Raw genomic sequence first — 24,875 nt, 5'->3', positions numbered from 1 at the left:
TGCCAGCGTACATGCCTGCCTGCCTGTGTGTGTGTGTGTGTGTGTGTGTGTGTGTGTGTGGCTGACGATCTGATGTCCTCTGACAGAGAGACTTGCAGCAACTCATGTATCACTGTCTCATCTGCATCTGCCAGGCGTGCGTGCGCGCCAAACACACGTGCACGCACACAGGGAGGAGGACGCAGAGAAGCAGACTGATAGATGGACGCATCCAGAGGAAACACACGCACAAAAGCACACACACACAGCCAGAGGTTGAGGGGGAGGGGAGACGGCAGGAGCAGGGGAATAGCAGATTTGCCAAGTGAAGGATGTGAGGCATAGAGATAGATGGAGGGAGAGGCGGATTTAAAGGGGAGGGCATCCGATTCTCAGAGCTCCCATCATGTCCATGTAAAGATCTAGAAAACAGTTTGAACAATACAAGTGAGATTTTCAGAATATTAAGGAGTCTTAGGCCGCTTTCAGACTGCCGGTCAAAATCAGATTTTTAGCCCATCCAGATTGAAACCGGATGGCACTTTGCAGTCTGAACAGGCACAAATCACAAGAAATCCGAGTTTTGCTAAACGGCCTGAAACCTTCACCTTCGGGAGGTCGTTTCAAATGGCATTCAGACAGAGGCGTCTCAGTGTGAACAGCAAACACACCGATGGGTTTTGACTGTCCGTGACGTCACTCCGGGCGACGCTAGACCCGCTGCGCCAGTGGGCCAGAGGGCGCCATTCCAGGTGCGGCGCTGTAACGCAATGGAGCAGACAGAAGAAGTAGAACAACGGCCGTCCCTGGACAGAGGAGGAAGGTCATTGGCTCACCGGTGTGTGGGGAGATAGTGTAGCTCCATTCAAGCCAGGCTCCAGGCCTTGTATCGCAACAGGTGCCGCTGTCGCAATTATGGCTGTGTCTCAATTCAGGGTCTGCACCCTTCGAACGGAGTGTCCTCCGTCTGAAGGAAGCGTTCTTCGAGAACCCAGCCTCGAAGGACGGACCAAACCCCGCCTCCCCGGTAACCACCCGGGGACGGTCTAGCCTTCGGCGTATTTCCTCGCTGCGCCACCGCCCTTCCCTCCTGCTGGCCAACCCCGGAAGTGACGTTTTTATAGTATCACGCTAGCCGTTGGATGATCAAATAAGTAAAATCCTACGTTAAAAACTGGATACTTTATGTGAAACTTAAATACTTAAGTTTATATGTCGTGTCATTACCAGTCCACGCCGCTAATTTCAGCTGACTTCCCAGGATCCCACGATGCTTTGCAGCAGCACGCAAAGCATCGTGGGATACACAGGTACGCAAAGGATAGCAGCGGTGCAGCCTTGGAAATCGGCTAAAATGAGGCCGCATTCCGAGTACGCATTTGGAGCGTCCTAAGGACTTTTGGGAATTGGGAGGAGCCTTCGCGCAGTGCTATGACGCAACTTCCTTTGAAAATGCAGTCTGCAGTCTGAACGCAGCCTTCATTACAGTACAGGGTCGTTGTTGTTGTTTTTTCAATCGTGTTCTAAAAACACTCAGATAATTCCATTCCGTCCCCCGTCCTCCTCGGAATTCAATGCATTTTGTTTTGCATAGCGATTCACTATCACAACATTTACTCGCAGAGCGGCGGTGGAAGCTCTTTTGGCAGGATAAACACACTAATGACGGCTTCCTTTCTTTTCTTGTGAGCTTTGCAGCTTTTTACAGCTCTGGGAAATGTGAGGGCAGTGAACGCAATCAGTTTGTTTTTTCATGGCTATTTTTTTATGGGGTGGGGAGCGTGGTGTCTGACAACAACAGGAGAAGACAGCCGGATCAACCTGATCACACCTGCAGGGAGCTGGAGCCACAGCAGCAGCAGCAGCAGCAGCAGCAGCAGCAGCAGCAGCAGCAGCAGCAGCAGCAGCAGCAGCAGCAGCAGCGGTGCTGTGTTGTATATTTCATGGATGCTCTTTTGAAGTTGTCCCTACATTTTTCCAGCGGCTCTTCAAAGGTCGAGACTGCAACTGCGTTTCATCATCCCACTCGCCTCCAGCACCAGCACCAGCACCAGCACCAGCACCAGCACCAGCCGCCCCTGACACCACCACTTTCTGCCTCCCCTCACTGACGTTCCACTCATGTTGCATTCCTTCTGTTCCGTCCTCCCGTTTCCCCTCTCTCTCTATGTGTGGCTTTTTCTCCTCTGGCACTCTTTAAATGAGTCCCAGAAAAAAAAACAAAAAACAAAAAAACCTCAACAACAAAAGACAAAAGGCGCCCGATGCTACACGACTGATCTGTGGTGGCACAGAAAAGACAAAACTCAAACAAGAGGGAGGTCATGCGTTTTTGCCTTTTGCCTCCCTAATTGTCTGCGTTGATGGCATAAAATAGAGGCATATTAGCGAATCACTTATGAGGTGAGTCCGAGCGACGATGCCGTCATTAGCTGTAATTGCGCTGCTAATGATGCACACACAAAGTCAGTCAGACAGGGGCGGGCTCGGAGCGTCTACACACTGCTTGCGTGTTTGTTTTTGTCCTTGTGTGCGTCCACATCACAACCATTAGCATCCTCCTGACCTGGAGCTGTTCCAGCCAATCAGAGTTTAGTGTGCTGTCAGCAGGTGTCGTCAGCTGGCTGTGAGATTTATCAAAGTGACAGAGCACAGCGCACAGCGCGACAGCAGCATTTATCTGGCGCGCTCCTCACTCCCGCTCGCTCTGCAACACACACACACACACACACACACACGCGCACACACACCATAATAATTCCCTTTCGATCCCTCCCACACCCCGACAGAAGAAATCTCGCCTCTCTGGCACAAACACACACACAAAAAGAATCTTTTTGTGTGTGTGTTTGACTGTGGCAGCGCATCCGCTGCAGAGAGTATAAATCTGGATAACAAGCTTGATTTCCAGCCTTCATGTTGCTGGTGTCGACAACAGTAACCGTGTGTGTCACAACCTCAACCATAAGCCTAAGCCTCGGCGCAACCCTAACACAAATCCTAGTGTAGATCATTAAAGTAATTTTTAGTTGGTTTGCGAGTGATTTTTGTTATTTATTCCGGTGAGACCTTTTCCTTTTTCAGAGTGATTTCATTTGAACCTCCACCTCCTCTGCTCGTGAGACTGTTTACATTATTTCATGTTGGAACGTTGAGTCTGGGCCGGGTGCGATTGCATTACCGCTAGAATTGCGCAAAATCTGGATATCGCAATAAAAAACTGCTGATGGAAACACAAAAAACTTCGAAAAACCTCTCACATATCACTAAAAACATCTCATGAGGTGGTTTTCCAAACATATCGATATAGAGGTATGTCGCAAAAGTGTAATGAAAACACTTTCTTCGCAGTTACGCGTCACGGGAAGTGATGTGCGTGGTCACGAGACCAGTTCAGTTCAAGTGAAAATGCCGCGAGACGGAATATTTTCCCCAAGTAATCAAAGAGAAAAATATAACAACCATTCTTGACAGCAAAAAAAAACAAAAGCAAATGGAATTCTAGTTAAATCTCGTCCCGTGATAATTCTAGGAGATTTTAGGAGAACTGCGGCTTCGCACCATTCAATGGAAACGCCTGCAAATCGCAATTGTACTCTGTTGACATTTTAGAAAAATCGCTTTTATTTTGTGAAAAACTGTCATGGAAACACAACATGTGTTGTGTAATTGTGTTCAGGTCCAATCTCAGCAGTGAGAGCATTGCTGCAAGATGAGCCCAACCTCTTACTGCATACTTTTGCATGCGAATAACCTGAAGCCTAAAATGTCCTTTTTTGATATTTGTGGCTTTTTTTTTTTTCAAAAATCTTTCATTTAGCAGTCCCACGCCCTAAGGGACAGACACACACACACTGCACCGCATACGACCTTTGACCTCTCACTGTGTTGCGACCTCATCAAGATGATGTACAGCAAGGTTCATCATCTCCATGGTAACGTGAACTGGTTGCACAGAGCAGCGCCACAGGGGTGTGTGTGTGTGTGTGTGTGTGTGTGTGTGTGTAAGTGTGACTGTACACTTGTGCGTGGGCTCACTGAGACATGGGGGAGGGGAGTGACACACACACACACACACACACACACACACACACACACACACACACACACACACTCGAATGTATAGCACACTTATCAAGTGATTAACTGTCAAACAGCAGAGCAAGAGTTCACTAAAGGTCAGGATTGATTTACATAGACAGATGGAGAGTCCCATTAGTGTGCATGTGTGTCGGGGGTGTGTGCACACGCCTGTGCTTGTGTGTCTGCATGAGCTATTGTTTCTTGTTTAGTGTAATCGAGTATAGAAAAACAGCAGGCCACCAAAGCATATGGCAAAATTGATGGAGCGTGTGTGCGTGCGTTTGTGTGTGCATGTGTGTGTTGTTTAGATGTTGTTTACTGATTTAGTCATAAAGCACACATGCTCTTTCTAACGCTAGGGGGTAAAAAAAAAAAAAAAGAGAGAGTCACATAAACCCTTTAGATTATCTTGATCTAATAAGTGCAGAGTCTGTTTCCAGAGGTCAGAGCTGATGGTTGGCAATTTCATTTTCACGTGTTAGGATAATCAGGAGCAATGTTGAAAGAGTATGTAAACAATTTTTTTTTTTAATTCTTAAGGTTTAACAGCCTTTCAGCAGTGTGTGGGCCAGGTTATAAAAAATGTCCGGGGATGCAGCTGCGGCTTTTTAGCTCCGAATGTGCCTCCCCCTCAGTGCGATCACTGACACGGCAGCCCCTCTAAACTGATCTTCAGCCGCGCTCCCTGTATGAGGAGCCTGTCAATAACGAGCGCTGCTGTTTGCACTGGCTTTGGTCAATAAGCCAATACGGTTTGTCGACAATGTCTGCGTGCTATTGTCCGTGCAGGCAGTGGGGGTCAGTCATTATGTCGGGCGGGCACACGCAAGGCGTGCGAGGAGACGTCGATGGGCCTCCGATCGACCTGACGGATGAATGTAAATGAGCCCCAGTGTCTTTTACACTGAGAGGATGGCTGCAAAATCAGATAGTCAGGGCTGCACTGGGATCAGCAGCGCCCCACAGGGGATTCTCTTTATGGACAGAGACACACTGTCCACACTGACCTCAGCTCCAGTCTATTTGACGCAGGAGGAGTGTCCAAAACCCACCTGTTTTGGAAGCCGTGAAAATTCCAACCTGGCAACCCACCCAGCGGACCAGCCACTCAGTATTTAACAGCACCGGCACCAGGGAGCGGCTGCATGCGGTTCCGTTGCTGTAATAGAAGCCCAAGACTGTCACACAGAGATGTTCTGAGATTAAACCAATCAAGCTAATCCCCCCCCCCCCCCCCAGATTAACACATTACAAAAAAAACTGCCACTAATCCCTACCCGCCCTGTGTAGCCAGCTGCTTCAAATGGACCAGGGAGTTTACACAATGCGTTTCAGAAACAGTAATTATATTGCGGCTCTGAATGTGAAACAAAACAATCCACCGATCATTTTCAGAAAACTTACAATTTCTTTGAAGAACTTCATATTTTACACGGACGGCATTAAATAAACCGCGCACGATTTAACAACAACGCACGGAAGTTGAATTTACTTCTGTAGAACGTGGCAGATATGGTAAGGAGTGTATTGAAGAGAGCTGCTGCCCTCTACCTGACAGGAGTGGAATAGACCAAAACACGCTCAAGTCGCTTTAACTTGTTTTATGCAAAATAAATCAGCTTATGTATTGTGGTGATCTATAAATATATTTTTGTCCATATAGACAAAATAAAACATATAATCTTATATATAATCAATAAAAATAATAATCTTGGTTACGGGGACATACAGGCCGCATGGGTCGTGTTAAGGGCGCAAAAAGTGCAAACAGGAATCATGCTTCATTTGATTAACTTCTCAATACAAGCTCCCCTGCTCCACACACAAATAAGAGGTGTAAGAAGTAAGAGGTCTTCCTAAAGTCTTGTATGTGTAGGTGCAAAGGTGGAACTGCACAGACAAACCTGAGCGTTCACGCTCACATATCTTACGCAAGCTGCTCCTCTGATTACAAATGAATCCATCAGTAAAACTCTGCTGTCGTGGTGCCACACAAATAAAGACAGAACTGTGGCAGAAGCAGCAGAAAACCTGTGCAGTGTCCTCCATGCTAATATATTCATTACCGTCATTAACCTCTTTTCCACACAGTCCCCTTATCTAATTATCCTCCACTTAGCGCGCGCGCGCACACGCACACACACGCACACACACACACTTCTCAGCTGCTGCTTGCACAGCCCAAACCCCCGCAACTCCACATGTTGTTTGACAAATGAATGGTCTCGCCTCATCAAGCACATGACAATGTAAACAGATGGGAGGTGGAGACAGGGACTCATGTCAGCTCAACACACACACACACACACACACACACCTCTGACATATGCTGGAGCTATCCAGACAGCTTCGCTCGGGGAGCGTGGCTAACAGGAGGCTCTTTAGGTGGAGCAACCAGGGAGGATTATTGATTGGTCTCCTCCCTGCGCCGTTTTCTAATTAGGCTGCAGATTGCCTTTGCAAGCAACAGACGGAAACAAGGACAAACGTGTGGACCTGCAGTAGTCGGTGTTGCATTCTGTGTTTGCACGGATTCGTCTCTCTTGCGGAGCCCCAAAAGATTAAGGGCCTCCGTCTGTTGCGGGTGACGAGTGTTGATGAGCATGCTAATGGGCGACACATCTGAATGAAAACATCCCAATTAACTTTGGTGGCCAAGTTTGAACAGACAGAGAAGGGAATTGGCTCACGCGTGTCTTCCCAAAAGCTATATCCAGTGTGACTTGCCTTCACAATATATGTATATATGTATGTATAAATTATGAAGGATCAAACTGAAGTGTGTTCACTGCAAGTTCGAAAAGGGCTAAAAGTGCCAAAAGGCAAATAAATGAATTGTTGTTAACTAAATAATTGAATTTGTGTTCAATCAATTAAAAGTGGGAAACTGCATAAAATATAATGTAAAAAAAAAAATCTGAATGTGTTTATTCAAAGAATGCAGATAAATTAGCCACAGCAAGCTATTGATATTAGAAAATGTCATTTTTACTTTTTTAATACTTAAGTACAAACGATTGCACACACAGACCAAAAGTTGTCAAAGAAGAATTGAACCCCCGACCTCTGAGTCCAGAGTGAGGCTTCCATCACCCTCTGCTGTTTGTTTGCATGTGTCTTTCAGATTCCGGTAGTGCTGATCAAACCTGAGGAAGTTTGATGCAATTTTGTGTGTGGGAATTTTTGCTGAAAGCAAGACTATTGAGAAAAAATAAGAAGATGAGAAGAACTTAGACATTTTAAGAGATAGCGGTGATGTTGCCCGAACACAGTTTAGAGCTTCTTCATCCTGCAGTGGCTTTCTTTTCCCTCGTCTCTGGACCAACACACACAAAATAAACAAAACAATGTCTGTTATGTGCTGTTTGAATGGTATTCAGCGGTCACTTGGTGCATGGAGCACCCATAGCACAACATAGCTTTTACTTAACAGAGAAGAAAAGAAAAGTAGAAAAACATAAGCAAAAAGCAGGTTGCAGACAGGAGCCAGCTCCTCTTGTTCAATTGTAACCGGCTCGGTCACAGCTGACACATTACTACAGACAATGCAATGCAGCTCGCAGGCCACCAAACTGTAAAACTACTTACGAACAATTTTGACGGTTAATATTGTTCCCAAGTAAATAATATACTGGGTAACAAACTATTCTCAGCTGTCACCCACTTTGCCGCAGGCCTCTCTCCGCCCTTGTCAGCACTACGTACAAATACAACCTTAGCTACATGCTAACACGCTTCAGCCACACTTCCATCTCGAAAAAGCCTCTTTGCTCAGCAAAACAAAGGAACCTCGAGCTGTTTATTATGTGAGAGCATAAATAGAAATGGGACATAAGTGCCGTTAGCTTTCAAAGAGGCTGAAGATCAAAGAAATTGCTCAAAATAAATATTTTTCTTTTATTTGCTGCAGCATTTGTATTTACAAATAGAGTGGCATCCTCCTTGATTTCTCAGGATCTCCAAGCACAGTTCTAGGGGTTTCATCACTTTACTGTGACATCAAAGGCCCCATATGAAACATCAAACTATGTGTATCCATAAATTATAAAAGTATTATCTGCTTGCAATGTGCTTTCTCACCACTAGATTCGGTCGAATCTAATGCAGTGAACTTTGAGAATTCATGAAATGTGCTACCGGTAGACGACAATGGCTGAAGCGCAGCGTGAAACATTGTGTAAACATGGTGAAACGGTGAGTTCAGGCCACTTGTTTGCTTTCAAAAGTCCATCAGCTGTTTCCGATGCTGAGAAATGAATACATGATTTGTTCCCATCGCTGCTAATAATATGCCGCCTCATTTAGGCAGATGTGCGGCCGGTCGCATTGTGTCTCCCATCCTGTGTTGGACTCAGTTGCAGCAGGAGAAGTTGGGTTTATTCCTGGGAGCATTTAATCTGGGCAGTGACTGGAAGGAAGGCTTTTCAGTGAACAGAGCCTGTTTCGTCACCTCCCTGTGGAAAGGATGGAAAGAGGAGTCATGAGAGAAAAAAACCCCGACGATTTGGAGAGGTAAAAAAAATAGTAAGCCCAACAGATCAACCCAATTCTTTTTTATCATTGTAGTGACTCATTTCGAACACCAGAGGGCAGCAAATGTCAGTGTTATGTCAGGTGGAATTCTTAGTTAGTAAAACAAAACAAAAAAAAAGGAGTTTCTTCCTCCCGTTGGCTTAATTACGGAAGCGCATTGCAGCCACCCTAGAAAACAACAGGGCTCCGTATCACGTTCTAACGTGAAATTATTACGTCATTTCGTGATAGTTTGACGTTATAACTTGAAAATTATCATTTAAAAACATTTCACATTAGAACGTGAGACTCAGCCCTGTTGTTTCTCGGGTGTTAGCAGTGCGCTTCCGTGCTTAATGACCCGTCACTTCTCAGTTACTGACAACATTGGACTGTAAACCAAACCAGAAAACAGAGGCATTCCACAAAGAAAACCCTGTAGTGAAACACTACTCCTTTTTTTAAACACAGGTGATTCATCCTGGTGAATTTGTTTAAAAATATCTCCTTCAGTCATAAAAAAAAACAAAACAACGATTGCTTGACAGAAGCGGCTGTGTCTCACCTGGCCAGGTGCAACACGGCCTCCAGGATGTTGGAGCCATCTTTGGCGCTGGTTTCACAGAACAGTGTGTTGTAAGTCTGTCGGTGGTGGACAAGACGTCATTTAAAGCCTCTGTCTTCGGTAAGTTATGCTGCCATCAAGCTGTCTCATTGTCCGGTATAACAATCATCGATGACCTCTGCTTCTCCTTACCATGGCCAGTTTCTCTCCATAGGATGTCGGAACACAGTTGACTTTGTCTTGTCTCAGATCACACTTGTTGCCCACGAGCATGATGGGAATATCTTCTGGGGACACGTCCTGCCAGGTACATCAGATCCAAAGAGAGTAACATGGAAAATAATATTTTACATAACAGCACCAAACAGTACCACACGGCCCAATCCAGTCACCGTACACTGAACACTTACACATCTGCAGCATGTAAAGGAGAAAAAAACGGGTCAAGACTATTAATTGGGTGCTCTGGCTTGTCGGATGGCACCAACTGAAATGTCCTGCTGGGTGTCTGTGAACCACGTTACCTCGATCATGTCCACCCACTCCCGAACGTTGAGGAAGCTGCTCTCGCAGGTGACGTCGTACAGCAACAACACGCCGTCCGCACGGCGGAAATAAGACTTGGCAATGCTGCGGAACCTGATGAGAAACAAACCATGTGATTTTATGCACGTATTTGCCGATTGTCTATTTCATTTCAACTCTCTGAAAGATTTAGACTCGTGAGAGTCTCGAGATTCAATGCTGGTCATTTCGCACCGTTGAAGGCGTTGAAAACACACAAATCGATCGAAAACCGTTTGAAAGTCAGATAAAACGCAACTCACAACCCGTTGAAATCAATCAAAAGGCAAGACAGCAGAAACACACACCTCTCTTGTCCTGCTGTGTCCCACAACTGCAGTAGGGTTGGTTGTCCATCCACGATCATTGTCTTCATTTGGAAATCCACCCCTGCAAACGCCACATTACCTTGCCGTCAGCATTTCTCCTGGTAATCTGCACAAACGCTCCTTTGTTCTACTGGACCCGGACAGCGTCCAACTCACCTAGCGTTGAGCTGGAGTTCATTTTGAATTCGTTCTTGCAGAGGCGGAGCAAGAAGCTGGACTTTCCCACCGCAGCGTCTCCGGCCAACACGATCCTGTAGGCCTTCTCTGAGGCCATGTAGCCCAGGTCTGAGCTCTCCTCCTCTTTCTGCAGTGACAGTTGGAGGGTGGGGAAGAGCTGCTGATCACTGATCTGATGGTTTGACATTGCAAGGCAGGAGGGCATCTGAGAGTTACAGTCTGAATATTTTCACAACTTCAACAATTTTCTAGTCTCAACAGTTTGCAGATTGTCAGAAAATGAAGGTAACTGGAGGAAGCTGTTGCTATGCTACGGTGCAAATGGTGATTTTTTTTTTTTTGACACGTTGAAATGTTGCATTCGTTCACCCTTTTGCATTCTAAGCTATCATAGAAAAGTCATCCCAATGAGTTTTAGGCAAATCTGAGCCCAATTATCAAAAAACAAAACATGGGTGCGATGGGACTTTTTTTTTCTTTTCTTTATTTTTTTTGAAAATTCTTCCAGTTCACATCCCAGTCTGTCACTGCTGTCTTCAGTGTCTCTTACCTGAACGTGGAGGGCCCTGAGGGGCTTTCTGGTGGTAGGGGCTGCCAGGCTGGGTTTAGGCAGGTTGGATTTCAAAGGGAGAGATTCAGACGGTTTCCATTCCAGAACTGAGCTGCTGTCTGATCCAAAGGCTGACTCGGCATCCTGTGTCTCCGCTGCCTGTGATACACACATATGGAAAAAAAAAAAGCATGAAAAAACATACTAACTAGACATTCTAATTCAAACATAGCGAGCCTGAATTCATGCGTGTCAGCGGTCGCCTTCTTCATCATGCAGGAAACTCTGAGCGTCTTGGATTCATGTGGTGCAGCGCAGATTCTTGCTCACAGTGAAACTCCCTCAAAAAAATGTCAAGCACGGGACTGGGTTCCAAACCCATCCATGGATGTGACCGCACTGAATGATTGTGAATGCATCAGCTGTCACCGTGTCAATCACAGAAGCTACAGTCGATCTCCAGGTACCAGCAGACCTCCGTCTCACCTCCGTGTCCGAGTTCTCTCCCATGGTGCTGCTGAGGCTGTTGGCTTCCATTTGGACCTTGGCCCGCTCCTCTTCCGCCTCCTCCTCCTCCTGACCCCTGCTGACCTCCTGCTCCGAGTCGTAGCCTGCGTGCGAGCCCCTGAGCGTGGACAGGCCGCTGTCCATGTAGACCTCGGGCAGGCTGTCCTCCTCGCACTCGCTGCTGTCCCGGCGCTTCAGGCCCGGGTCGCACATGGCCAGGGCCATGGTGTCGCAGCTGGGCCGCCGGCTGTACAGCGGGAATTCGTCGGTACGCTGGCAGAACCTGGGTGAGCGGTCGGCGGGTAGCACAGCACAGCGGTCAGTTAGACAGAGTAGGAGCAGAAACTGACAACAATCTTTACTGCGTAAGAATATTGTGTCTTGATGACTCCGAACATTCCTGCATTTTCTCTTTCCCTCGACCCACCGTGTTGACATTTTCTCTGTTTGCTCACCTGAAGGTGCTTAAGGCCACTAGTTTGAATCTTAAATACTACTGCTTAGCAACTCACAGGACTGTCTTGGTAATATAATATTTTCCCCCCACACAGGAGTTCTACACGGCCATCCAGACGAGGAGGGCTGTGTGCAGTTCTTGGTTATCAGTTTTATTTTGGGACGGTTTCAATCTAATAAACATTCAAATATTTTAGAATCTGCTCAGCAATGTGAGACCAGCCCTTTGATTTCAGACGAGGTTTTCATGCTTTCTCTAATTTCATAATAGTATAGACTTTTACTGAACACTGCTCCATATGTGGAAGTCTGAAGTGTCTCTCTTAGCCTGGTGTTTGCTTGCACTGTGTACAAAAATGATGAATGATTGATTTGATTTGATTTATTTAGCTTTAGAATAGATACAGCGCAGATCAGTAGTGCTGGTTTTCACCCAGAACATTAAGAAAAACTGAAATTCAAGGGTTAAACTCTTCCCTGTCAAGCCAAAGGATCGTGTTTCAGCGTCTTTACACTGTGTGTTTATGCTAAAACCCATTTGCTCTGAAGATCTTGGAGCTCCAAACTTGACAAACCTGGTCTGAAATGAAAACCCTGAAGCTGTAAACTGTAAAAAGCCTCCTTAATCTGATGGTTAAGCTTAAAAACATTTCAGGCAACTGAAATAAACCAAACTTTTCATTTTAAACTTTGTGTGTTTTAAAAGAAAGGGCTCAACTGACTTGAATCAATCAGCAATTAACCCATTTATCACAACATGTTTATTGGAAAAGTAGCACTTATTCATCAGTGAAGGATGTCTGAGGTTTTAAAATGGATATGAATTAATGTCTCCTTGACTGAATCGTACAGTTTGTGTGTCTTACCGATCCAGTAATGCATACTGGGATGTGTAGCAGATGCTTTTACTTCTATTTCTCTCCCTTATTTGTCCTGGAGAGGCTCCACCCGACTGTTGAACAGAACATTTCAAACTGTCACAAACAATTTTTTGTCAGTCTGAGTGTCTGTGTGGACAGTAATAACGGAGAGCAGGTGATCCCAAAGGTACTAAAGAGACCATTTGACAACAGTCTAGATCCACATCATTGTCTCATCATTTCCACAACACAGTGCAGCTTTACCCTTTGGATTCTCTCCAAGGTCGTCCTCAGGCTGTCGTTGGTGTCATGGAGCTTCCTGTTAGCCGTCCTGAACACACACACACACACACACAGGGGAAAAGAAAACATCCTCTCACATTGTCCTTCATGAGAGTGATTTTGAAGGTAGGCTGCCAGGCCTCCCTCAGTGCGTGCTTTCTTACTGCAGGATCTCGATCTGGCTCTCCAGGACGTCTCGTTCGTCGGAGAAATGCTTCTCCAGATCCTCGTGTCTGCAGAGAAACGCCACGTCAAGTTTTTACAAATGTCAGCTGCAAATACAGGCATGGAGGAAAAAAATGGCAAGTATTTATGATGAAATTTTTATGTGTATATGTTTTTATTCCTCTGCTGCTGATGTCACATCAGAAAGTTTTTCTCTCTTTGTTTCCTGCTCGCTCTTCACTCACAATATCCTTCCCTTCTTCAGGACACATCCAAGGCGAGACGCCTCAGCGCAAAAAAAACAAACAAACAGCGCAAAGCGGAGGAGGTGTGTGGGGGTGGAGTCTCGTCCTGCGTGTGGAGTCACTCCAGGATATCCTGTTTCAGCTCCTAAGTCAGCTGAGTGCAGTCTGCACTGTCTGCTCCCATCAGTGGGCTCATTGGACAAAAACCAAGGCCTGACTCACGAGTTCATGTGACCTGTTATTTTTTTCCCCCCTAATTTTTAAATGGACGTGAGGATCTGGACCGACACTGAAAGGCGCCTGTTTTGGGTACTGGCTCACAATGCCAGGTGCAAATTTGTCCATCTTCTCAAATTTGACATACGTACATTATTTTTTAAATAAAATTAAACAAATGTTTTTTTTCATGGCCAGTGTTAATTAAGAAGGGCAGGTGTGGCATAAACCTAACATTAGCTGGCGGTCTAAGAATGATAAGGTGTTAACATTAGACGGCAGCTTCGCTGACTTCACCGTTCGGTGCTGATGCTTTGGTCCGTGAGCTCCGTCTTCAGCGAGTCCATCTCGCTGTGCAGACAGGCCACTTTGGTCTGAGACCTCAGCAGGTCCTGCTTCAGCCGCTGGTTATCCTGCAGGGAGAGCGAGAGGGCAGCATTGTGGGGCTGTGAGCCACAGAACAGGGCCGCACAAGTCAGCGGGCTGGGCTTGACTTTACCACTGTGAGCTCAGTGATCTTCTTTCTCAGAGCAGGGCTCTCGTCCTTCACGGTGATGTTCTTGTACTTCTCCTCTATCTGGTGGAAACACACGCAGAGCCGCATGAATGCAGTCAGTGTTGGTTCATTCATCCCCCCCCGCCCCTCGACAATTAAGCAGAACTGTATTTTCAACATTTACAGAGGCCACAGTTTTGTTTCGAGGTTCAGATGAGCCAAATGGAAGCTTTCTGTCTTACTTGTTTAAAAAAATGAAGAAAAAAAACCCATAAAACTACATCACCTTGTCTGTTGACCCATATTTTAGAAAGACACATATTCCTTCAGTTGCTCAAACACAGTTCTTAAGCTAATCAAGGAAAAAAGCAGACAAGAACTAAACAGCAACGTAGGAATGACTCATTAATTCCTCTGTTTATTTTTGGGCTTTTTATAAAAGAGCTATTGATTTGCCTTTTTTGTGTTTTTCTTTTAACTGAACAAAAACTGAGGGGTCATATGCAAAAGCATGAAAATCAAACATGACTGACCGAAGCTTAAACACCTTATTAAGAACCAAGTTTCATCAACAGGAGCCAAGCAGCACTTTGCAGCATTTTGTCTTTAAGACTGCTGTTGTTATGTTGTTGTTGTTGTTGTTGACATGACATGTTTTTACTACTAGAGCGTTAAGGCCTGATTTGAACGTCACGCAGTGCTTCGAGGCACCGAGGACTGTGGTTTGATGTTTTGATGCATTCCTTGCAAACCGTTATGACCAGATGATGTTTTATAGTTTGGTGTGATGATCGAAAAAAGAAATTAAAAAAAAAAAAATAGCCAAGAATCTAATAATGGGAGCTTCTGTGTGGTTCTGTGTGAAAATACTTTCAGTGACATAGGTCACACGGGGAAATTTACTTGCTGAATGTCAGTACACAGGGAGTGCTGGCCTGTGTGACACCTGGCTATCTCAAAACAAAGCCTTGTACGTTGTACGTGTACGACTCAAAAACAGATTCTCAAGGTGCATAAAGATCGTTTTGTGTGGGTTTGTCAGCTGATTCAGTCAAAACGGACTAAGACGCCTTTACCATCTGCATCCTCTGGATCTTGCACTGCAGCTCACACACTTCGGTCTCATAACCTCTCTGTAACTCGCCCAGCGCAGCCTCCGTCCGCTTCTTCTCCTGCACAAAGACAAACATCGGTGCAAAAAATGTAAAAGTTCAAGGGGGGAATTTTAAAGAAATTCACCAAACAGCTTGAGAACATTTGCCTGTATGTGTGTTTGCAGTGTTACGTCGCGTCATGTCTGTGACACACTATTGCGCTCTATTTTAGGGTGTCTTTTGAAGTGCGATAAGCTTATCAGCGACTTTCTGTTTACATTTTCTCCCCCTTAAAAAAAAAGGTGTGAGGAACATGAGTGGCGGGTGTCCACCACAGTCTAAGAAACAGCTGCTGTGTTCGGCCTTCCTCACAAAACAAATAGCCAGCCGTCCAGCGGTGAAGCACACTTATGTAAGAGGGAACACGACGATAAGACGGACCTGCACACAATTCAAAAGGACATTAAATTAAATGGAATTAATTTAAAATGAAATAAATTCAAGACAAAGCTGTATTAGAAAATAAGATAAAATCAGTTTTCATGGATACGCTGGAAACGACTGGAAACGATGCGGTACCTATGCCAGGCCAGGTGGGGCGCCGCACGTTTGGTTGGTGGTGATGAATGATACGTCATGGTGGAGAAAAACTTTCTGAGCATGGCTAGTGAGTTTAGAGTCCTTTGACCATTCGCATCTTTCCAAATGACTTCAAAGTCACACACAGATTTTCTCAAGTAAAATAATTTGTGCTGAAGGGGTTGTTGCGCACTTTATTGCAGTAGTTTATTAGTCTGACTGTTTTCAGGCAAGTCACAGCATTGCGATCAAGTCAAACACTGTTAATAGTATTGCAAGTCATTGGCTGAAAACAGTTGAGCAGGCATTAGGTCGAATAAACAACATACAAGCTGATTCCAGTGTGAGGATGGATGACATGGAGTTTTAAATGATCCTCTGGTTGAGGTTGAGGTCACGTTGTAGCGTTATGTTAACGGTCAGAATGTTCTACATACTGGTTTCACTGGGGATCAGGAGGCGTGTCTGTGTCTGGAGCTTATGTTCAACTTTTATTTGTTTGACATGAGGGAAGAACTGAACAAACACACCCTCCTACACACACAAACACACACACACACACACTCTATCAAAAAAAAAAGAGAGCCTGGATTATTCCAGACAAGGTCTTCAAAGTCGTGTCTTGGCGCTGAGAGTGTCCGACCCACCTGCTCTCTGGTTTTCCTCTCAGCAGCGTGAATGCGTTGGTCCATCTCCTCCTCCATTTCACTGAGCTGCATCTGAGCCTGGTCCTGCGCTCTGCCAGACAAAAACTTGGTTGTTTCACAGCCCCCTCAGAAATCGCCAGTCATTATTTTCCGTCCATTATCTCTGATGACACATGAAACTGTAGACGCTCTCCAGTTGGTCCCTGAAGGAGGCCAGGAGCATCATTACTTCTCACCATTGCCATCCCAACATCAGATTTAAGGTCGTTACACCAGATAGAAGCTTCTGTTGGAATATTTTCAGTGAAAAACATTTTTTGAGCAGAAGAGAAAGTCCCTTTGAAACTCTGCTCATTAGATTTAACATTTTAAATTCAACTTTGTTTTTTTTCCCCATGCACATTAATGTTGCTTATTTGTAACCCATCCGGTGTGTTGAGGCTTTTATTTAATTTCTTCCTGCCACATTTTTCAAAACACTTCGTGTTGGATGATCAGGCAGCCTGCCTCCCCTCTACACCTGGCATTGAAAGATGTTTTTAAAATGCTTTTGAAGTTGGAACGAGCCCACGAGCATGGCCATATGAATCAACAGGTGCCGATGCTCTTATCTGATTTGGTCTGCCAAATCAATTCTAAGGGGCAACATTTTGGTCCTGTTAAAAACATCTGAATCTAGTCAGAGAAAAAGCTTGTGTAGGAATGTGGGTCAGGTCCAAAAATAATACATTTCCTCAGTTTTTCTTTTCTAATTTGTGTGTGATGTGTTGTGCTGCACAAAACGCGTGGTCCCTTGAGGCAAACATGTGGATTGTGAGGTCGTTTTGCATACAATCTCTGGAAATGGGCGTCTTGGGATCAGGACGCGAAAGGTCACCAATTTCATGGATTTATTACCCCGAAAATTTCAAGTCAAGTCAAGTAAACAAGGCAGCGATGAGACCGGAGAGATTTTAAACGACGGTGAAAGATGTTTCTCACCGTTTGATGGCGAAGGCCAGGTTCTCCATCTCAGAGTTCTGCTGTTTGATCTCCTTGATGAAGTTCATGAAGACGCTCTCCAGCTGGGGTATCAGCCTGGGCTCCGTCAGACTGAGGTTCTGGTACAGTGTTGCTGCTTGTTCATTCCTGAAGGACAAACAGTTGTTTTTAGCTCAAGAGGACTGGTCTGCTCCCTCAGCTCGCTGACAGTCGGATGCGTCGGAGGTGCAAGGAGAGGAAACCGTGAGAAGCTTCAGCTAAATGTTCAGCTGGATTTTTTTTGTTCAATCAACTTTTTTCTCCTTGACTGAACAATTAAGGACAGAAACCAGAGAGCATCCACACTGGTAAAAACAAGAACAAAAGGATTATGATTTAAAAAATTGACACAACGATGCTATGCAATGCATGAGTGTGCGCCGCCGTGTGCTTGTGTGTGTTTGCCTTTTGACAGGACGAACAGGCTGTCAAAAGCCAGAGCAAACACACACCACTGACTGTCGACTGCTGATGTCATGTACTGTATGTATGTAATGCACCGGCTGGTTATGACGGAGGACACAGCAGCAAAAAATAAACTTTGGGTGAACTGCAGTATCTGCAGGGAAACTAAAGGTCGACACTGAACAAGCAACACACTCACCACTGATGGACTTCAACTGACCCACATCTGCATAGATGTGGTTGAGTTAAAAAACCCCAACCACTGCTAGCTCTAACCCGACAGAGGATTGTTTTCCCAGCTCGAAGGTAAGCTGGTTATTTCGGAATGTGTCACCGTCACACAGCGGAGGTTTATGGGCGTCATTTCTGAGGCAGCGTCTCAAATCTAATCCCGAGCTCGTCCTGATTACTCAAACAAAAGGAGCAGGAGATGCTAACATTAGCCTTACGTCTTTCTTTGTGGCCTAATCTTATTCCACCACAATTGTATAAGCACTCCTTTGTTGTCAGCTCCAGTGTGTACGACATATTTTCTATCGCCGCTTCTCCTGCACTCGGTGTGGCAGGAAGCTTGAGACTCCCTTAGCTGTTCTTGAGTGAAGGTGGGATTTCTATCCTGAAGTTCCCTGTTTATCAAAGGGACAAAAAAAAACCAACAAACCGCTTTGGACTCACACCTACGGACGCTTCAGAGTTGCCGGTCAGTCTAATGTGCATGTCTTCAGGCTGTGGGAGGAACCCGGAGAACCCACACAGACATGAGAAGACCTTGCAAACTCCACATAGAAAGGCCCCAAGGCCTGGGAATAAGAGTTCTCTAACCAAATAGAAGGCAGAGTTATGTAACGACGCTGACACAATACGGTGACAGCAGTGACTCTATGGCTAGGTTTTCACATTGATGGAAACTGTGCATTGGCAAATTTCACATAGCTGAGAGACTGAGAACGTGTAAGTGCAGCTCAGCAGGGAAAGAGTCGACTGGAAAGCGATTGATTTTCTGCAACTGGCCTGCCGTCATGTGTAAAGTGAACCTCTATCATCCAGACTGTCAGCTGACTGCTGTAACAGTGACTGAGGGGAAAAGAGAATACTCAGTAGATGTCACCGCTGTGACTATCGATGTTGCAGCGTGACGGAACAGTAACACGAGGATGAATCTCATGCTCGGCCCCGAGGCTTCATATTCCCAAACAAATACAAAATATAGAGGAATTGACGATCTCATGCAAATGATGTCAGAGCCCGCACAGAGTGGCGGCTAGTGGAAGGGGGGGGAGTTGGATAACGTTGGGTGACGGCGCTCTTCCCAGGGTTTACCACAGAAACATGAGGATGGATGGCGAGGGAAACCTCCACTGATGCTGCTTCTTGACCGTCCTCGGTGAAGACAAAGTTACTCTTCTCAAGGTACGCCATTATGTGTCGGAGTTCCTCAGCAAGCATAACAACCATCTGCACTCAACTGAACAACTCAGACCAGCCAGTTAGTGATGGGATTGTCTTGGGAATATGCGCTGGAGCCGGAGTACCCGGAGAGAACCCACAAACACCACACAGAAAGGCCCCATGCCAGGAAAACAGGCTAACCACTGCACCACCATGTCATTGGTTATTTTATCTTTTTGCCGTAACACGTAGTTTTCCGACAGATTGCTGGTTTTCTATGTGTTATTTACATCCTCTAACTGGTTGTGCTCCAATCTGGTTGTGCACAGTGGCAGTTTTCTCCATCTGAACAGCGAGTCAGTCTGGCTCTGCCAATCAATTGTTTTAACAAGTTTTGGAAAACAATAAATTCGATAATGTCAAACTGATTTTGAGCAATCAGGAAAACGCTACAATCCACACTTGGACTTAGTCAAAAAAACCAGGTACGTTGTAAACAGGGTAAACTTATGGCTCAAAGAATGAGCTGGACATCGCAGAACCCAAACAGAGAATGGAGCTTTTACGTTCAACATAGACTCACTGAGAAATGAATCTCTCGCAGAGAGAACCAAGACCAAACACCATCAGGTGTCACTCAGAAAACTGCAACCAGACACCATGTGTCTAAAGACCACTTTACCCTGACCAAGAACCTTTTCTTCTTCGGTGGTGCTCAAACATCTGAAAAACTGCCTCATCCTGCCCTCATTGCCATTACGTTGATGTCAGCACAAACAAACACGCACTTTCTGTTTCTAGTCTCTCTGCAAATTTGGTTAAATGGTGATAAGCTAAAGTCTAGAGTGAAATCTTAAAGCTGCACTAACTACTGTATGAAAATGGCAAAAAAAAAAGTAAGGAAAACATCCTGTTTACTCTATCAAGGTCTTGATAAGTTGGCTAGCAGCACTAGTTCTCACTACGTCACAGGAGGGACTGGCTGCCAGCACTGTCCTCGTGTAGTTTGAGGCCAGTGGGAACAGCAGCACTTTCTTTAATATAAAGGGAAAAGGTCATTCTTGCAAAATCATTCCTGCAACAGTTTTGAAACACTGAACCATAACAACAAAGTCTTTGTCTCTATTGACCCCACAGATGCCAGTGAAATACAGCGTCATCATCCAGCGAATCAGTCCTCGTTGCAACCAAGGCAGTTCCGGGAAAATTGTTGAATCTTTCAGACAATAGAAAATAAGCGCAATCCATCAATATTTTATCATTCTTTGGCTTCCACATTGCAGTCACAAGCAAGTTCGCCAGCAAGCCTTAACCCTAACCATCACCTGCCATATCTTTATATGTCAACCCACTGATAAGGAACTAAGGTCTCCAGCAGCAGGTTAGATGTTCATCATTGGGCAGTAAGTGATAAGAGAGTTGACAGAATGATGAAACTTGTGACAGAATCATGAAATTCCCGTGAAAATGTAGATGTTGCATCATTCTGAGTACAACGCACGTGTGATTCAATAATAATAACTTGAATATTAATGATAATAAATAATAATGAGCTGGGATAACAGACAAACACTGATGTGTGAAATTCTGAAGTACACAGGTCTTTCTATTACTATAATTTAAAAAGAGAAAAACAATTAAAAAAAAATATGAAACAATACTTAAATAAAGAATGAAAGGCCTCAACTGAATCGAATCGAACAAAGTCATATATGAAAACTTAAGAATATCTGAGTGCTGGAGCTGCCACTCCATTTTACATTTGTCAACATATTGATGGTGTCTGAGATGTCAGAGCACCTTAAACACGTTCAGTCAGAATCCAGTTTGACATTTGAAATAACCTGTTCAACCCAAAAATGATTCTCTGTTGAGTCCTGATCACCGACTCTCGAAAACATATGTTTCCTGTAAGCGTGTTCAATCCTATAAAACATGTCTACTCCAACTTTGTTGAGTTCTATCTTTATACTCTCTCCTTCCAAAAGCACCCAGACCACCATCCAAAGACCTCCGAACCATATCTGAGTGGGGAGCCTCACCTGGGGATGAACTTGGCCTGCTCGCCCATCTTGGTCTCGAAGTTCTCCCAGGCGGCCGACACGTCCCCTCCGTCCGACTCCATCACCTCCCCGTAGCGGTCGTGGAAGCCGCTGATGAACTCCAGCAGGGTGACGGTGCCGTCCTGGTCCACGTCCAGCCGGTTAAATATCCGCTCCGCCTCGACCGTCGACACCTGCAGCTCCGCGCAGATGGTGAGGAATTCGTTCCGCTCGATCTGTCCCGAGTTGTCCACGTCGTAGGCGTGGAAGAGGGACCGGAGCCGCTCCTGCTCCTCTGCGCTCATCCCCTTGATGGCGGGCAGAGGGCGGCTGCTACACACACACAAATAAAAGTGCGTTAATTTCACGACATGTCGAGAGTTGCAAGACAAACATAGGATTGTAAAAATGCCCCAAAACCTCCACGACTGTTTGTTTTGTTACCGTTTCTTCCTCGTTAACAGCTGCCGCACCGAAGGTGTCCGACTTGGGTGACGCGCCATCAGTACCTGTGTACTGTGTGTGTGTGTGTGTGTGTGTGTGTGTGTGCGCGCGCGCGCGCGCGCCCTGAGGACAGCTGGAGCTCAGGTCAAGGTACGGTTGAGGTCATCGTGGTCACGCAACCGACCGGACGTTCTCACCAAGACAGTGTAAGGTTGAGGTTATATTTTATGTTATTGAGTTGTGGTTAACATAGTCTTGGTTAATGAAGGTTTCCAGCGCTGGTTCATGTCGGCCACAGGGGGACGCTGTGGGGACAGCGGTGAGGAATGGCGGGTTGAAAGGCGGAAGGGGAGAAAAAGGGGGAGACTGTGGCTGTGTCCGAAATCACCCCTGCTCGTTCCCGACCTTCTACCCCGTATAGGGGGAGTGTCATGTAGCTTACTTGGGATGCTATTATGCACTGGGTTTTGGGGTAACACACTAAATAAATATTACATTTTCACCTTCCACTTTAGAACTATTTCGCTGTATGTTTACATTACCTGTAAATCTTTTTTTTTTTTTTTTTTTTTTCCCCCAAATCTTAATTGACTAGAGCTTTGTCTGTTATATTGCACACTTACAGGTATTTTTTTCCAATAGCTTATATGCTGTTTCTTCTATATAAAAATCAAGTTTCTTCTTCTTTTGAGCTTTTGGGGAAAAAAAACAAAATTCAGAGGAACGTTTTTCAACAAAATCCCATGTTCCACCTAACATGTGCAAAGAAAAAAACACGGTTTTTGGTCCAACCTGCACTCTACATCAGGTTTTGTGCACAGCATTTTTTGTGTGACCTGAAACAACATAAATCACATGGCAGACAGAATCCAAAGTGGTGGGCATTCATGTAGGTATAATAACCAACTAACTAACCATTATATCAATAGTAGTAGTTTTCACCTTCCTAGGAGGACTTCTTAGATGTGTTTGGACAAATACATGTACTGTCCTGCAACACTTGAAGCGTTTTCCATTAGTGCAACATTTCGACTTTTCTTCAAGGTTCTGATTAGTTATGTATGGTAACCTTACCTCTTGCTTAAGCATATGGTTGTACTTTCGCAAAAGCCTGGAGATACATGAGGGTACTATTATTTTCTTAATTTATTTTCACCGTACCCTTGCCTTGTACGGTACTTTTTTTAATTTTTTTAATTTTTTAAACCAATGGCTACTGAAAAGGAATAACAATTTAAGGTTCATTAAAGGCAAACATGTCACATTCTCTCGATGACGGCTGAGCTTGACTCGTGACAGAGTGAGGCGGGCCCAACCTCTAAATGTCTTGACCAGTACAAAGCTGCAGCTCATGTTATGCCACAGGCATCTTCAGTATTTTTTTTTTTTTTTTTTTTTTTACACAAGAAGTATTGATACTTTGTCACACCCAAAGTTATTAAATTAAGTTAAACCCTTTTTGTTTTTAAAGGGTTTTAGCTACACTAATACAATCTTTTGTCTAAAGTGGCAGTACAGCGGTACCAGCGGCAGTACCAGCGGCCTCCTTGTTCTCACCTGGTTGTGATCACCTCGACGCCGTCCGCAAACCCGTCTTCACTTTTCTCTTCTTCGGAATCACTTCCGGCACCGTTGTCCAGCCCTTGTCCCGCGAAGCCGCTGATGAACTCCTCCAAGGTGACGGTGCCGTCATTGTCCACATCCAGGCGCTTAAATATCCCCTCGGCTTCCTGCGGAGCGACGTGGAGCTCCTGGCAGATGGTGAAGAACTCGTTTTTCTCGATCAGTCCCGAGTTATCCGCATCGTAGGCATGGAAGAGTGCACTCAGGCGCCTCTTCTCCTCTGCGCTCATGCCCTTTTTTAATGCCATGATTCTGGTTGGATTTTGTATTCTTTTCCTGATTGTGAATGGGTTTTACATGCAAATTCTCATCCTATTCTCCCCTGTGAGGGCTCTGCTGGTGGCTGTTAGGTAGGAGCTCCTGAGAGATGTTGCTTCATGTCTGGAAAAATCCCACTCATCTCTGGGATCAGTCTACCTTAGCTTTTATAGCCTTCCTTTTTGAGCATGTTGCCCCCACTCCTTACGAAAAAAAAAAAAAATCCCCCCGCTCGACTCTCAAGGATGGTGTTGCAAATGCTTTATGGACCATGACTGGTATCAAAGTGGAAATCTCCCTTCAGGCTGAGAAGAATAGGAAAATAAGTGTTTCCTGCATCAGCAGGACGTCCAAACTGGAATAAGAGCAAATCTTTGTGCTGCTCCATCAAAAGACCTCATTTATGCAAAGTATCGACAGCTGAGCAGCAAACTTTGGTATTTTCAATAATCACTTTAAAAGACATCATCATTGCACCCAATGCCTAGTTGTCAGTGTTTACTGAAGCTTGTGAATTCTACACCTGAACTTCATCACATCTAATTTAGTCAGGCCCAGTGCTCTCTCTCCTTTAGCTCAAAATGCTACCTATGTTATTATTCAGGTCCAATATTTTATCAATTTTCAAGACTTTTTTTTCATGCCATACTCCAGTAGAACAGTTTTGTAAAACTGTCACAAAACCATACAGACCTCCAAATCCATGTATCCATCTGTTTGCAGCCTCCTGCGACACAAATGCTTGTTTTTAACTTCCTGCTTGCACTGATGGTTGGGGGTAGGCAAACACAAAGCCACATTGTGGAAACAGAAGGTGACTGACCTGGGAGCCTCCCATGGACTCAACTGTGAGGCTGCAGACCAGTGGTTCTCATCCGGTGTTGCTTTTGGAACCACCATCTTCACAAATCAGGTCGGCAGTACCTTCATGCATGGGCATGAACTTAAGTCCAACTGAGGAGAATCAGACTCAAAAATATGTGGCTCTTGCTAAGGACCCACTCTTTGGATACATAACAAACACTGCACTGTTGAACTGATTGATTGATCATTTTACTTGCAGACTTTTCTAACTCAATTGGCGTTTCCATGTAAAACAGAGCTCACATGGGTGTGGCCATGCTCAATGAATGACTTTGGTCTTCTTCTTCTTCTATGTTGTAAATTTATGGGTGCATGGCTTTATCGCCACCTACTGTGGAGGTGTTTTTTATGCTCAGGCACTGGCGAGCCTCAAAAGTGGTCAATGACTTGTCACCAGATGAGTGACAATGTTGTTGACAACAATACAGTCCATTCAACGGATCCAATGTTACGATACAAACATCTAAAATAAGTGTTTTGTGGCAAAATTGCAGCTGGGGTGAGTTTGTAAGCCTTGCGTTCAC

General features: G+C 45.1%; 1 protein-coding gene across 2 annotated transcripts; it reads right to left on the bottom strand.

Moving 5' to 3' along the window:
• Nucleotides 1-7,939: 7,939 nt before the first annotated feature.
• On the bottom strand, nucleotides 7,940-23,602 carry rasef (RAS and EF-hand domain containing). Of its 2 annotated transcripts, none has more exons than XM_076019610.1 (18): nucleotides 23,164-23,602; nucleotides 21,163-21,495; nucleotides 17,288-17,434; nucleotides 16,307-16,397; nucleotides 15,063-15,158; nucleotides 13,990-14,067; nucleotides 13,788-13,903; nucleotides 13,029-13,097; nucleotides 12,847-12,913; nucleotides 12,589-12,674; nucleotides 11,246-11,549; nucleotides 10,760-10,918; nucleotides 10,189-10,336; nucleotides 10,012-10,093; nucleotides 9,664-9,778; nucleotides 9,332-9,439; nucleotides 9,140-9,216; nucleotides 7,940-8,516 (listed from the first exon to the last, which is right to left on the bottom strand). In XM_076019610.1, exons 1-18 carry the CDS (start codon nucleotides 23,475-23,477, stop codon nucleotides 8,414-8,416), a joined length of 2,493 nt encoding a protein of 830 aa, XP_075875725.1. In that variant the 5' UTR covers nucleotides 23,478-23,602; the 3' UTR covers nucleotides 7,940-8,413. The 2 variants fall into 2 exon arrangements, with proteins under 2 accessions (XP_075875725.1, XP_075875726.1); XM_076019611.1 differs by lacking the exon at nucleotides 23,164-23,602 and adding an exon at nucleotides 21,607-21,671.
• Nucleotides 23,603-24,875: the final 1,273 nt, after the last annotated feature.

The sequence above is a fragment of the Nelusetta ayraudi genome, unplaced genomic scaffold (assembly GCF_046127955.1).
Source record: "Nelusetta ayraudi isolate G7.1 ecotype Tasmania unplaced genomic scaffold, CSIRO-AGI_Nayr_v1 ptg000010l, whole genome shotgun sequence".
Classification (NCBI taxonomy): Eukaryota; Metazoa; Chordata; class Actinopteri; order Tetraodontiformes; family Monacanthidae; genus Nelusetta; species Nelusetta ayraudi.
Note: the sequence above shows the minus strand (reverse complement) of the source record. Positions and strands in the feature narration are given on the sequence as shown.

What these genes read in the sequence shown, in the direction of transcription:
- rasef (XM_076019610.1), bottom strand. Translation starts at nt 23,477, where the DNA reads ATGGCATTAAAAAAGGGCATGAGCGCAGAGGAGAAGAGGCGCCTGAGT. An exon ending in AGATCCAGAGGATGCAGATG is followed by an intron (nt 14,068 to 15,062) that starts GTAAAGGCGTCT and finishes TGTTTCCACCAG; the next exon opens with ATAGAGGAGAAGTACAAGAA. An exon ending in AGTGGGTGGACATGATCGAG is followed by an intron (nt 9,440 to 9,663) that starts GTAACGTGGTTC and finishes TGTACCTGGCAG; the next exon opens with GACGTGTCCCCAGAAGATAT.